The sequence below is a fragment of the Ochotona curzoniae genome, unplaced genomic scaffold (genome assembly GCF_017591425.1).
Source record: "Ochotona curzoniae isolate NIBS_2020 unplaced genomic scaffold, NIBS_Ocur_1.0 scaffold_1852, whole genome shotgun sequence".
Taxonomy (NCBI): domain Eukaryota; kingdom Metazoa; phylum Chordata; class Mammalia; order Lagomorpha; family Ochotonidae; genus Ochotona; species Ochotona curzoniae.
In genome coordinates, this window is record NW_024467087.1 from 55,638,743 (window position 1) to 55,653,667 (window position 14,925).

A 14,925-nucleotide genomic window follows, 5' to 3' on the forward strand; every position below is an offset into this window, starting at 1 on the left:
AATATAGTATGTTGCTCTCCTAACATGGGCTAGGCCATATTCGCTAATCTGACAAGTTCAGGCCATTGCTGTTACACTCCAGAATATTCATGAAACCTTCTGTCAGGTACAGAGAGTAAAATCAGATTTATAGTCACTCAAAGACGAACAGTCAATTCTTGGTTAAGGACATTCCAGCCCCAGGTTCAGCTTAACAGGCGAGAGAACTTCACTTCAGGAAACAGAATAATTAGGAAGTGCCAGACAATTTTAAACACCTTTTAGAAGTCACAGATAATCACTGTAAGAACGAAATTTATTTACAAAACTTTTTACTTGAGCAGCAGTAACAGCCAAGAAACAATAAACAGTCAACTAAATCCTAACAGAAGCCAGTTCATAAACAACAAGAGCAGCTCCTGACTCTTGGGCTAGAGAGACGTCAGCGTATCTTTCAGTTGCACAAGGACATACATTTATAACCAAAGAGGTTTGCGCAAACAGCAAGTAGCATTTGGCTCAGCTGCTGTACCCTCTAGAGCACTACTCCCAAAATAACTATTCATCCTCTTTGATTTCTTTGTTGACTTCTTTCTCTTTTTCTCTTTCCTTGGCAGTTTCCCTTTCTCCTCCTTCTTCGGCAGCTCCTTCCTCTTTTTCTCCATCTCTGGCAGGTTCACCCTTTTTTCCTCCTTCTCCAGAAGTTTCTCCTCCCTCCTTTCCTCCATCTCCAGCAGCTCCTCCCTTCTCTTTTTCTCCATCTCCAGCAACTGCTCCTTGCTCTTTTTCCCCTCCATCGTTGGCTTCCTCTTCCTTTTTCTCAGCTTTCTTTTGTTCTCCTCCACCGACACCTTGCTCTCCTTCTTTGGGCTGAACACCGACATAAACCGCTTTGTTACAGCCTTCCCGGTTCCGAGCAATCTCAATGGCCAAAAACTGTATTCTGGGGGCTAGAAGGTGAACAGAGTCAATTATTGTCCTATTCTCAGTTAATCGCCTAAGTCTACTAGAGATCTATTGGCAAAGCTGCATAAACCATTTATGCATAAGCTTCAGAGGTTTTATTCTAATCTCATTAATGACATGGAAAATATTGAATTACCTTACAATAACTGAAGAAACAGCAATATGGCCTTTTCTATTATAGATGTTACATAGAATGATCCCCAACCCAACTACATGTCATTGGTTCATCAAAATGCACTTGCCACAATTCCAGAAACAACAAACTCACCAAAGATGGTATTTTCCTCAGTGTAACCCTGAGAACAATCTAGTCGCAGCAAAGTACCATAGTTGAAATCTTCCACAACCCCTTCAAACTTCAAGCAGAATGGTCTCCACTTCTATAAAGGGAAAAGCAAAGCAACGGCAGATAAACAGAAGAGGGTCAATGCAGTCAAGTCAGGAAAAGGGCTTCTTCTTCCCAATTAAAGGAAATTAGCCATAGTGGAAGAGACTGGAGTGCAGGCAGTTGCAGGTTTCACAATAAAACTAGCATTAAGTTCCTATGCTACATAGCACTATATCTTTATAAACTGGCATAGTCTGAAAAAAGCTAAATCGGGTTCAGTTCACATCCCAGCTACCACACTTCCCATCCAGCTCCCTGCTTGTGGCCTGGGAAAGCAGCAGACGACGGCCCAAAGCCTTGGGACCCTGCACCCACGTGGGAGTGCTTCGATCGACTAGGTGCGTCGTTCTTGGCTTCGATCAACTAGGCCCTGTTTCTCCCTCTATTTCCTTCTCTATAAATCTGCCTTTCCAATAAAATAAACAAGTATTTTTTTAAAAGATGCTGCTGGTTGGGATGTTTTCCCCCACCCCCAATATCAGAGTGCTGGTTTGAGTCCCAGCTACTCGGTTTCCTGTCCAGACCCATGCTGATGTGCTTGGGAAGCAGCAGATCAAGGATCAGGTACTTGAGGTCCAGATACCCAATGTGGGAGATCCAGATGGAGTGCCTGTTTCATGGCTTTCGTTTCGCCCAACCACAGCTGTTGGCGGCCATATGGGGAATGACTCAGCAAATGAAGGATTTCCCCGCCTCTCATTCAAAACAAAAATCTAAATCATTTATTAGAGTTAAAATAGAATTTCCCAAATAAATTATCTGTTGTGTTTTAAGGCCATTAGCCAATTCAGTCCAACAAGATTATTCATCTTCACCAAAGCACAAATGGGACAAAGGCTAAAGTTTGGCCCAAACACATAAAATTAGATTTGAAGAAAGAAGTCCATTTGGCACTGGCAGTTTTCCAAAAGATCAGTAGCAGCCTGCTAGGAGTTGTAAGTACAGATTCTTCAATAGCCAAGAATATACTTTCAAGGAAAAATTTTTCTTAAGTTTAAAAGCTTTGTTAAATTTAAATTTCAAGATAATCATGTAGGTAATGGAAACATAAGTTTAGCAGTAATCCATGGCCTGTGCTCTCCTGAGTTTAAAACTAGAAAACGAAACACCTCCCTGTACTCTATTTGGCAGCCCCCTTCCAGCTGTACTAGTTAAGTAAGTTTATTTAACTTTCTTTGAAAGGAGGAAGCAGGTGGGAATTTGAAATGCACAAGTCAAACAGCAGAAAAAGTAAACTCCGTAAGCATGAAAAAGTCACAAGCCAGAAAAACATTCATATCATAACTTTGTTGATTGTAACAAAAAAGCCCCAATTTTTTATTAAACCTATAAAAACATACTTCCATAAAAAATTGTTGGTCAAATGCTAGGTCATATTTCAGAGACAGAATTCTTACCTCTTTTGCCAATTCTGATTTAAGTTCTTCTGGGTCCAAAACATCTATCTTGAGTTTGTCAAAAATTTCTCGGAACTCAGAGTAGATTTGGTCATCCACTTTGGTAAGTTTCAGGAATTGTGGGTCAACCGATGAAATCAACTGCCAGACAGGAATACATATGGATAAGTTAGTATCTAACTTACTATACTTCAATTCCTGGCTACTTCTATCAGAAAACCCATAGAGCACCGAGGACAAAGGATTTCATTAGGAAATACTGACAGCTTAAACCTTGGAGAAAATCATGACATTTTAAACAGACATATCATAGTTCCTTCCATCAGTTTTGCAATTGGTCTATTTAACCCCCGTACTGCCTGGCTATTGCCCTCTGTGGATTGTTCACTCATTCAACAAACATTTACTAAATGCCTATTATGTAGGGCCCAGGCATCCTTTTAAAGGCAACAGAATGTGGGATAAAGAATCAGAAATTGCCATTATTAAAATGAATATGCATTCACACTACTTCTGAATGTAAGACCTTTAGTGATAAAAACAAAACTGTTTACCTTGTGGAAGATACTGACCAGCAGAGCACCAAATGTTCAATTCTGTTTAATGATGAACACAGACAACTCACCTTGTAATAAACTTCAGCATGCTGCATTGCTCTCATGGCCCAAGCCATCTCAATATCTGGCTGCAAAGGAGTGAAGAGTGTCAGGTCAGCAACCTCCCAGTGCTGAAGCTGGAGAGCAAATGGGTAGCCTGTGCATGTCTATTTAATGCTCAGAAGGGCTGTCACATGTGCTGTCACCGTCCAATGACAAAGCTGAACTAAAAGGTTTCAATAATATCGCAACTTTTATCCTTGTGATAGGCAAAGGAAGCTACCTACACAGTAGAAAGAATACAATAATCCACTCCCCATCCTTTCCCAGCAGCTAGTGAAAAAAGCGTGGGAAACTGCATAGGACAACAGATTAAACATTTTCTAAAGACTCAAGCTAAATCAGTGCAAAACTGAAATAATACAAAGTAGTTTTCAAAAAGTTTATGGAAAACTGAATTAAAAGGTAAATTTACTTTGGTGCAAGAAACTTTGAGAACTACGCAGAGAGGCTTCAGAAAGTTCATGGAAATGTATACTATGAAAAAAAAATCATGTGAGGCTGCCATGGTGACATAGCAGGCTAACCATCAGCATCCCACACGGTTACTGGTGTGTGTCTTGGCTTCTGCACTTCCAATCCCATTCTCTGCTGTGGCCTGGCAAAGCCGCAGATGACAGTCCAAAGACTGGGTACTCTGCACCTGCATGGGAGATCTGGAAGAATTTCCTGGCTCCATCATTGCAATCCTATGGGGAGTGAACCAGCAGATGGAAGACCTTCCTTCTCTATCTCTTCTTCTCCCTGTAAAATTTGCTTTTCTTTTTTTTTTTTTAAGATTTACTTTTATTGGAAAGTCAGATATACAGAGAGGAGGAGAGAGAGAGAGATCTTCCGTCTGATGATTCACTCCCCAAGTGACCACGATGGCCAGTACTGCGGCAATCCCAAGCCAGGAGCAAGAAGTTCTTCCAGGTCTCCCATGCATGTACAGGGTCCCAAAGCTTTGGGCCATCTTTGACTACTTTCCCAGGCCACAAGCAGGGAGCTGAATGGGAAGCAGGGCTGTTGGGATTAGAACCAGCTAACAACCAGTGCCCATATGGGATCCTCGTGCATTCAAGGCCAGGACTTTAACTGCTAGGTCACCATACCAGGCCAAAAAAGTTGTTAAATATTTTTTAAACCCATGTATGAATTTTAAAAATTTTTGCAGCATAATAAACATTTTCATCTTTTTTTTTTTCATTGGAAAGGCGGATATACAGAGAGGAGAGACAGAGAGGAAGATCTTCCGTCCAATGATTCACTCCCCAAGTGAGCACAACGGCCGGTGCTATGCCTATCTGAAGCCAGGAGCCTCTTCCGGGTCTCCCACGCGGGTGCAGGTTCCCAAAGCTTTGGGCTGTCCTCCACTGCTTTACCGGGCCACAGGCAGGGAGCTGGAAGGGAAGTGGGGCTGCCGGGATTAGAACCGGTGCCCATATGGGATCCCGGGCGTGCAAGGCGAGGACCTTTAACCACTTGCGCCACCGCGCCGGGCCCAGCATAATAAACATTTTAATTTCATTTTACCCCATCTTCTTTAAGTACAGATAATGGCAATTAAATTACTTTTCACTTTCCAGAGTATGGCACATGACAATCCTCATCTGTGTTTTAACAGATAATCAATTCCCCCCTGTGTAACTCCTAGAACGCAATCAGTGTCATGAAACAGACCATGTTATAAATAAGACATAGTAAATGCCCACCTCCTGTTCCACTCTATTCTCACATACTAAGTAACCAAAGCATTCCATGAACTCCTGAAAAAAAAATGTATTTTACCTTTGCACATCCATGCCTTAGACAATTCACTTTCCCTACCTACTAACGCATGTGCTTTGTCCACCTATACTCTAAGAATGCAGTTCTAAGTATTTTACTGCTTTGGTCCTTAGGGGTCTCTCCTGGACAGAACTCTACATCTTCAGACCTGACCCACTTACACAGTATGCATCACATTCTTATTTGTTCTGACGTCCCTCGGTTTAGTCTCTCAAAATACATCATGTACTTTCTCGTTAAGGGTCTAAACCAGACACACCAAAAGCAAACGTAACTTTACTGCACAAGAAAAGTCACCCAGGGACGTTTAGAAAACACTGATATTTGATCCCCATCCCCCAATCATTGTGGTTGTTAGCACACGCTGCTAAGAATCTGGACACTGGGAGGTTTAAAAACCTCCCACGTGATTATAAAGTGCTGCAAACTTAGGGAACGACTCGCAGAAATATCAGCGTTTCTGAATTAAAATTAGAATGAAGTGAAGAAAACGTGGTTTCAGGGCAGGAGGTAATAACTTCTGGTGACAGACACTACAAAGACTGCAGGTACTGAGAGGATGGGAGCTGTGGGTGAGTCATACTCACATCGTTGCCATAGGACTCTGCTGGGAGAGAAAGAGCGTGTGCCACGGACACCAGCTCCCCGGAAATCTGGGAAGAGGGAAAAATGGGAGGGCGGATGGAAAAAAAGAGTTCAAGGTTCGATTCAGTTTGACTTCCCCAAATTTCCCCAGTCACCCGACCCCAAACACCGGCTCACCGGCACATCGGCTCCACTAGTACCCTCCATGTTGGAGCCGAGAAAACGTGGCTTCACTTCCCCGGAAGTAATTTTTTTTTTCGCGCTCCTGGCGCCGTTGGTTGGAAACAGAAGCCAAATCTGCCAGCACCTCCGGCTGCGCCTGCGCACAACCTGTTTTGCCCGGAGGTAGTCGCTGACTCCGCCTCCACGAGCTCTTCGCGGAGGCGGGGGCGTGTTGTGGCGCCGCTAGAGTTGCGGAGGGCTCCTGAGCTGGTTGACTGTCGGTTTTGTGATGATCTTGGGAAAAGCTTGAGCTCGAACCATATGTCCCTGGCAGAATTTCGAATGCATTCTACATTCGTGTGCCTACAAGACAGGCTCCAGAACCCAAATCCGAGAGTAAATCACAAGAAAGTGGTGGAGTGCAGGAATGAAGAATTTAGTCGCTGCCCTGACGTAATTAGATACAGTGAAAGAACAGATAAAGTCGCAGTCATAACATAGCACCTGCTATGGGCGCATGTATGAATGGGGCATGTCAAATCTGAATCAGGAAAGGCACTTCAACCGTGCAGAAAGGGAAAGACACTACAGCAGAGGGAACCACAAATGCAAAGGTATTGATGAATTCAACACTATGACATCTACTGAAAATTGCAATATATATATATATAGATCCAAAGTCAGAATGCCATCAGCTATAATCCTTTGAGGGAGCAGGTAGCCTTTGTATGCCGAATCCCCCCACTTTTTTTTTTTTTTTAATCATCCAGAGGTATATCATGTATTTTTACTCCTATACCATGCCATAAATTCTTAGAGAATGGGTTCCAGCAGCTCAAGCTCCTTTCCAAATTGCTTCTGACAGGGTGGGCTTCTCTAAACGCAACAGGCTGGCGGTTCATTTGAACCCAGGGAGCTTGTTTCATGTTCTGATCATTTTCCTTCACACGTTTCCAGAAGCTCTCTCAGCTGTGAGGAGGTTTAATATGCTCAACACACATAGGCATTTTCTTGGCAAGAATTTTGCCTTTAACTTGTTTGTTTATGACAATGCCAACAGCATACTGGGTAACACTGCAGACTCTTCCAGCGTTGCCATGGTAACATCCATGGGGCATTCCTTTTTGAACAGCACGCATTACCTTGATGTCTGCAGTGTCACCATTCTTGTAGCTGCCCATGTATGTGACCAAAGGAACAACTCCATGCTTCCTAAAAGGCCAGGAGAGCGTGTATTAGGTGTTTTTCTTCTTTCCCCTTGTTTGTGTTCATCCTCTTAGCAAATTACTGCAAATAGTGGTTCTGGCCAAAAGGCTGTACACTGAATGTTAAAGAATCTGAAGTTTTCCCTAAAAGAAGTGCAGACTACTGAAGGCCTTTAAGGAGACCAGCCATACGATCAGATTTAAATTTTAAGATCACTCTAAACAGTGTTTAAGATTAATTTGAGGAAGAAATAACTGGAGGTAGACCAGATTGACAGCAGTGTGTGATGAGACAGTGACAGTTGGGAAAATTCTTGAAAATCAGTGAGACTTTGAGTTGACAAAACTTTTTGACTAATTGCATGCGGTAGGCAAATGAGAATCCTGATTCTAATAGTGCTCTTGGGTTTCAGAGTGGGGTTTCTGGATGAATCACTGAGCTAGGAAACATAGCAGGAAGGATGATGAGTTCAATCTGAGGAGCTGAGTTGGAAGAGCATATATTCAGAGAACCGATCATGCAGAGGGAGATCTGATCAGAGATGAACTTGATACTTCAGGTTTCCTTGAGTTCTCCTAAAGGAACTATCCAGAATGGTGGAGACAAAGAGCAGCAGACCCAGGACAGTACCATCTAGGAAGAAGAAACAACAAGGGGGAAAAAAAATCACAAACACAAAGCTTGACAAAAACTGAAAAAATAAAAAAAAGGAGGGAAAAGTTTTATGCAATCCTTAGGACAATGCATTCCACAGCAGAGTGCCTGCATTTGAGTTCCAGCTCCACTCCAGATTCAAACTTCCGGCTATGGTATACCTGGGAGGCATCAGATGATGAATCTAGTACTTGGGACCCTGTCATTCATGTGAGAGATTTGAATGGAATTCTGGCCTCCTGGTTTATGCCTGGCCCAATCTCTGCTATTGCAGTCATTTGAGGAGTGACCTAGAAGATGAAAGATCTCTGTCTTCGCATTTCAGGGTAGATGAAAATAAATAAACCTTAAAAGGAATTGTCAGTGGACATCAGCAAGAAATAAAGCAGAATTTCATAGAAGCCAAATAATAAAAGAAGTTCCAATGGAGAACTCTATAGTGAAAATAAGAAAACATTTATAAAAGAAATTGAAAAACAGAAAAAAATAGAAAGACCTTCCATTTTCGTGGATTGAAAGAATATTAAGACATTCATACAGATCAAATACAATCCCCACCAACTACATTCTTCGTACAACTAGAAAAAAATCCTAAAATTCTTGCAAAACACCAAAACTCCTGGATAGCTAAAGCTATCATGAACAAGAACAAAGTTGTAGCTGTCACAATCCCAAATTTGGAAATATACTATATAGCACTTTACAACTAAAATGACATGATTCTGGCATTAAAATCAGACCTATAGACTAATGGGACAGAATAGAAACTCCAGAAATAAATCCACACATTTGTAGCCAACTTATTTTTGATAAAGGAACTAGAGTCATATCTTAGAGAAGGGATAGTCTTGGAAAACTTAATATGCATATGCAAAATATTTTGAAGCAAGACACACATATTACTTACCTTGTACAAAAATCAGTTCAAAATAGATCAAATATAAAAATTAAGACAGGACCCAGCGCAGTGGCCTAGTGGCTAAAGTCCTTGCCTTGAATGCACCAGGATCCCATATGGGCGCTGGTTCTAATCCCGGAAGCCCCACTTTCCATCCAGCTCCCTGCTTGTGGCCTAGGAAAGCAGTTGAGGACGGCACCCAGGTGGAAGACCTGGAAAAGGCTCCTGGCTCCTGGCTTCAGATCAGTACAACTCCGGCCATTGTGGCAGCTTGGGGAGTGAACCATCAGATGGAAGATGTTCCTCTTTGTCTCCTCCTCTCTCTCTCTCTCTCTCTCATATATATATATATATACACATATATAATCTGACTTTATATCTGACTTTGCAATTAAAAAAATAAATCTTTAAAAAAATTAAGACAGGACATCATAATATTAAATTAGAAAAAATATAGGGAGAACACTTAAAGATATTGATATGGATGATATAGATTGATACTTTTTTTGGATTATAATCCAAAGCATAGGCCACAAAACCAAAAACAGACAAACTTTTTTACAGGAGTGGGCCTTGGACACAGCTTATGACAACCACATCCCATGTTAGAATTTCAATTTTAATCAAGGCTCCCCTTTTCTGACCCAATTTCTTGCTAAGGCATCCTGGGAAAGCAGCAGTAGATGGCGCTGTCACCCATGTAGGAAACCAATGGGGAGCTACTAGGCTCCTAGCTTTGAGCTGACCCAGTCTTAGCTGTTGGGGCATTTAGAGAGTGAATGCCTGGGACTGGACCAAGCTGAATCCAGGATCCTGATAGTCCATCCAGGTCTTCCACATGGATGGCAGGAGCCCAAATATTTGGGCCGTCTTCTGCTGCTTTCTCAGGTGCGTTAGCAGCGAGCTTGATCGGAAGTGAAGCATTTGTTACTTGACTCAGCATCCGTACAGGATGCCAGCATGACAAGTTGCCTTAACTTGCTACACAACAATGTCAGTCCCAGCTCCCATTCTTTATTAAAAAAAAAAAAAAAGGAAATTTCTATACCTCAAAGGAAACTACAGAGTGAAGAGACAACCAATGGACTTGGCTTAATATCCAGAAAAATGTATAAAGAATCCAAAAGGCTAAATAACAAGATATAAAACAATCTACTGAGCCCGGCGGCATGCCCTAGCGGCTTAAGTCCTCGCCTTGAACCCGCCGGGATCCCATATGGGCGCCGGTTCTAATCCCGGCAGCTCCACTTCCCATCCAGCTCCCTGCTTGTGGCCTGGGAAAGCAGTCGAGGACAGCCCAAAGCCTTGGGACCCTGCACCCGTGTGGGAGACCTGGAAGAGGTTCCTGGTTCCTGGCTTTAGATCAGCTGGTTCAACTTGGGCCATTGTGGTCACTTGGAGAATGAACCAGTGGACAGAAGATCTTTTACTGTGTTTCTCCTTCTCTCTGTAAATCTTTCCAACAAAAATAAGTAAATCTTTTTTTTAAAAAAAAAGAAGACCAAAAAAATACTGAGGATGTTGAGAAAGGGAGGGGATGCTTATACACTGTTAATGAGAATGCAAATAAATATAGCCATTATTGAGAATAGTATAGAGGCTCCTCGAAAAAAAAATGAAAAATAGAACACAATACGACCCAGCTACATTCCATTTGACCATATATCTAGAAAAACTGAAATCAGCCAATGGGACTTGTAGTTTCATGTCCATTGCAGCATTATTCACAGTAGCCAAGACAGGAAATCAGTCCAGGTGTCCATCAATGGACAAACGGATTTTTACATAGCATATTTTTTTCATTTTATTTTTTTTAAGATTTATTGATTTTTATTACAAAGTCAGATATACAGAGAGGAGGAGAGACAGAGAGAAGATCTTGTATCTGATGACTCACTCCCCAAGTGACTGCAATGGCCGGTACTGCGCCAATCCGAATCCAGGAGCCAGGAAATTCCTCTAGGTCTCCCACACAGGTGCAGAGTCCCAAGGCTTTGGGCCATCCTTGACTGCTCTCCCAGGCCCCAAGCAGGGAGCTGGATAGGAAGTGGAGCTGCCAGGATTAGAACCAGCGCCCATATGGGATTCTGGCGTGTTCAAGGCGAGGACTATTTAGCTGCTAGGCCACTGCGTCAGGCCCTACATGGCATATTTTTGCAATGGTATATTATTTACTCACAAAAGAAAATGAAATGGGGCCTAGCACAATGGCTTAATGGCTAAATCCTCACCTTGCAAGTGCTGGGATCCTATGTGAGCAGTAGTTCGTGTCCTGGCAGCTCCACTTCCCTTCCAGCTCCCCTTCTGTGGCCCGGGAAAGCAGTCAAGGACAGCCCAAAGCCTTGGGATCCTGCACCCATGTGGGAGACCTGGAAGACATTCCTGGCTCCTGGCTTTGGATAAACTCAGCTCCAGCCATTGCGAAGTATGCCAGAGGACCAAAAATATTTCTCTCTCTCCTTGTCTATCTCAAAAACAAACAAACAAACAAAAAACACCGTGCCTTTCCAATAAAAATAGATAAATCGGATATTTTCAAACATGTGGACGGAGCTGGAGATAATTATAGTAAGTAAAACTCCACAGGACAACAAATAACATATTGTTTCTTGCATGTGGACGTTAAATACACATACATATATACACATATTCTACGTGAATTACAAATGGTGACTACTACCGCTCAGGGAGGCTCCACCACAAGGGCGCGTGCAGCGGAGCTTGGGGTTGCGCCGCCTCAGCTCCCATGCTCCGAGCCCCTGGCGCCCCCTAGCGCTGCTGAGGAGCCACTGCCGTCCTTGGCTCGGAGAAGGCAGAGGAGCCTAGGAGGGAGGACGGGAGGACAGAATCACCAGGGGAATCATTTTGACATGTACAGACCTTGAGAAGGGACTATTTATTGTTGATTTTGAGAGTGAGATGATTTTATATCTGTTTCTCGTTGCCTGCGGTAGGCTAAATTTGTCTTGCGCATATGACTGGTTTTATTTCGCTCTCCTTTTTAACTGCTTTGTATGACTGAGCTGTGGATTGTTTGAGGAAAACTTCTGGCACCTTCTAGAACTGGAAGTCATATTTTATAGATTAAATTGTGATGACAAAATATCTCTGATTTTTTTATATGAGATTTCATATAGTTGGTGATGATTTTATTACAAGATCCGTGTATGATGTCATTTTTCATGAAAAATATTTTTGTGGAAACGAAAAACAATATTAATAGAAGCAATATATAAATATAACATGGAAGCAGCATTTTTATTGGACTCTGGAAAATTGACCAGGATTCAGTTGCTGTATGTGCTTGTTGAAGTATTTTAAGTATAAACCTGTTTATGAAGGCCATTCAGAACTCAGTAATTTGGGCATAATATTAAAAGATGCCCAGCCTACAGAATCTGAGAAGGACATTTATAATCAGCTAGATATGTGTTTTACACTCTGTTTTGATGAGCTCAACATGACAAATCCTGCCATACAGAATAATTTCAGCTACTATAGAAGAATACTGACTCACATGAGGATCAATGATGTTCCAGCAGGAGAAAATGAAGTGAATAACAAATTGGCAAACTGAACGTTTTTATTTTATGTGGCGGCAACCCCAATGCTGAAAGCCTTAAGTGATGCAGCAACAAAATTTGTCTCAGAGAACAACGACTTACCAACAGAAAATACCACAGATTGTCTAAGCGGCATAGCTAATGTGTGCAGAGTCATGCTGCAAACGCCAGAATACAGAAGCAAGCTTACACAGGAAGAGACAGTGCCGTCCTGCTTGAGAGTAATGGTGGGCGTCACCAGACTCTACAACCGCATGCATCCGCTAGGAGCATTTGCCAAAGCTTCCAAAATCAGCATGAAAGGTTGTATCGAAGTTCTTTTTGTTTTTTTTAAGATTTTTTTTTGTTTTAGGGGCCCAGCGCAATGGCGCAGTGGTTAAGGTCCTCACCTTGCACGCCTGGGATCCCATATGGGCACTGGTTCTAATCCCGGCAGCCCCGCTTCCCTTCCAGCTCCCTGCCTGTGGCCTGGGAAAGCAGTCGAGGACGGCCCAAAGCTTTGGGACCCTGCACCCGCGTGGGAGACCCGGAAGAGGCTCCTGGCTTCGGATCGGCATAGTATCGGCCCATTGTGCTCACTTGGGGAGTGAATCATCGGACGGAAGATCTTCCTCTCTGTCTCTCCTCTCTGTATATCCGCCTTTCCAATAAAAAAAATAATAAAAATCTTTAAAAAAAAATACTACATGTTAATCCAAAATCTGAAAATAGAATTTTAAAAGGAACCTGAATGTTTGCCTTCACACTCACACAGACTAACTTATTTTATTTTTATTGCAAAGTTAGATAGAGAGACAGAAGATATTCCATCCAATGCAACAAGTGACTGCAACAGCCAGTGCTGAGCCGATCCAAAGCCAGGAGCCAGGAACTTCTTCCAGGTCTCCCACGCGGGTGCAGGGTCCCAAGGCTTTGGGCCGTCCTCGACTGCTTTCCCAGGCCACAAGCAGGGAGCTGGATGGGAAGTGGAGCCGCTGGGATTAGAACTGGAGCTCTTATGGGATCCTGGGGCATTCAAGCTGAGGACTTTTTAGCTGCTAGGCCACCGCGCTGGGCTCAACACCAACTATTCTTGATGGGTTCAAAGCATCTGGCTACTCAAATAGAGAGGAATGGGTCAAAAACAAACATTAGCACATAAAATGGAGAACTGGTGGACTTAAAGAAGTGTACCAAGGAAAGATGTTTTGGTGTACGATAAGATAACTAGGAATGAAACCTACTAGGCTGATTTCTTTTGTTTTTTGGAGGTGCATTTGTTAGTTGTCTTTTAGCTTCCTTCCTGGAGAGGCGATATGTAATATCCTTGGGTAGTAACGTGGTCTATCACCGGTCCTGAGGTATCTATTATGCTAAGATTCCCAGAAGTGTGGAGAAGGTGAAAAGTATAATTGCCGGAAGACAAAGTCATGGAAGGTAGGAAGTTACCACACGTGAGGAATTGATCCAACAAGGGCTCTGCACCTGGGACCCAATGCCTCCCACAGGCCCTTGTAAATGATAAGACTTTGTCAATGGCAAGACAGTTGTAGGAATGCTGCTCTGTGCAAGTAGTGAAACCATATAGCGACTGATGTTGTGACACCTATGACACCAGGAAGCTACATGAGCAAGGACTGGCTGCACTTATGATCCAGTACCCTGTCAATGCACCTGAGAAAGCAGCAGATGATCCAGTTACTTGGGTCCCTGCCTCCACATGGCAGACCCAGATGGAGTTCCAGGTTTCTGGTTTCAGACTGGCCCAACTATAGTCATTGCAGTGCAGCCATTTGTGGAGTCAACCGGTAGATGCAAGCTCTCTCTCTCTCTCCATCCCTCTTTCTCTCTCACACACACACACGCACACATCTCCTTTCAAATAAATAAAATAAATCCTTTTTGTAAGTAGACAATCTTTTTAAAAAAGATGTATTTATTTTTATTGCAAAGTCAGATATATAGAGAGAGGAAGATCTTCAGTCCGATGATTCACTCCCTAAGTGACTGCAATGGCCGGTGCTGTGCCGATCCGAATCAGGAGCCAGGAGCTCTTCCAGGTCTCCCACACAGGTGCAGGGTCCCAAGGCTTTGGGCCGTCCTCAATTGCTTTCCTGGGCCACAGGCAGGGAGCTGGATGGGAAGCGGAGCTGCCGGGATTAGAACCAGCACCCATATGGGATTCCAGTGCATTCAGGACGAGGAGTTTAGCCGCTAGGCCACAGTGCCAAGCCCTAAAAAATAAAGTTTTTAAATAGCTGTGAAGAAAATAAGTAGGGCTATAATCAGAAATCATATAAGTCTACAATCAAAAATACAAAATCTGTATATAAAAGTGTTGGGTCTGACAGGTATGGTTCATGCCATGTATAAGGAATGACTCATTGCCATCATTTAAGGCTGTTTAACGTAAAACAAGGATGTTAAACAAGACATCTCACATGGTATGTTCTATGATTAGAAAGGAATAAAACTGGCATTGGGATGCTCTCTCAGATGGGGTATTGTCCCTGATTCCTTGTAGTAACAGAACCTCAAAATACATAAAACAAAAACTGGAAAAAATAACATAGCTAATCAAATCGATTAAAATATGGGATTTAAAGTATTTATTCACTTAACAGGCAAAGAAAGAAAAAGAATTTCCCTGTGCAGGTTCACTCTCCAAATGCTTACATTGGCTGGAGGCTAAAACTAGTAGCCAGGAATTTAATCCAGGTCT

General features: G+C 42.7%; 1 protein-coding gene and 1 pseudogene across 1 annotated transcript; both read right to left on the reverse strand.

The window, feature by feature from the left end:
• Window positions 1–281: 281 nt before the first annotated feature.
• On the reverse strand, window positions 282–6,135 carry PBDC1 (polysaccharide biosynthesis domain containing 1). Its single transcript, XM_040999617.1, has 6 exons — window positions 5,919–6,135; window positions 5,744–5,809; window positions 3,356–3,415; window positions 2,731–2,871; window positions 1,214–1,325; window positions 282–929 (listed from the first exon to the last, which is right to left on the reverse strand). Exons 1-6 carry the CDS (start codon window positions 5,946–5,948, stop codon window positions 538–540), a joined length of 801 nt encoding a protein of 266 aa, XP_040855551.1. The 5' UTR covers window positions 5,949–6,135; the 3' UTR covers window positions 282–537.
• A 545-nt stretch (window positions 6,136–6,680) lies between these two features.
• On the reverse strand, window positions 6,681–12,381 carry LOC121169149 (annotated as a pseudogene).
• Between the last annotated feature and the right edge of the window lie 2,544 nt (window positions 12,382–14,925).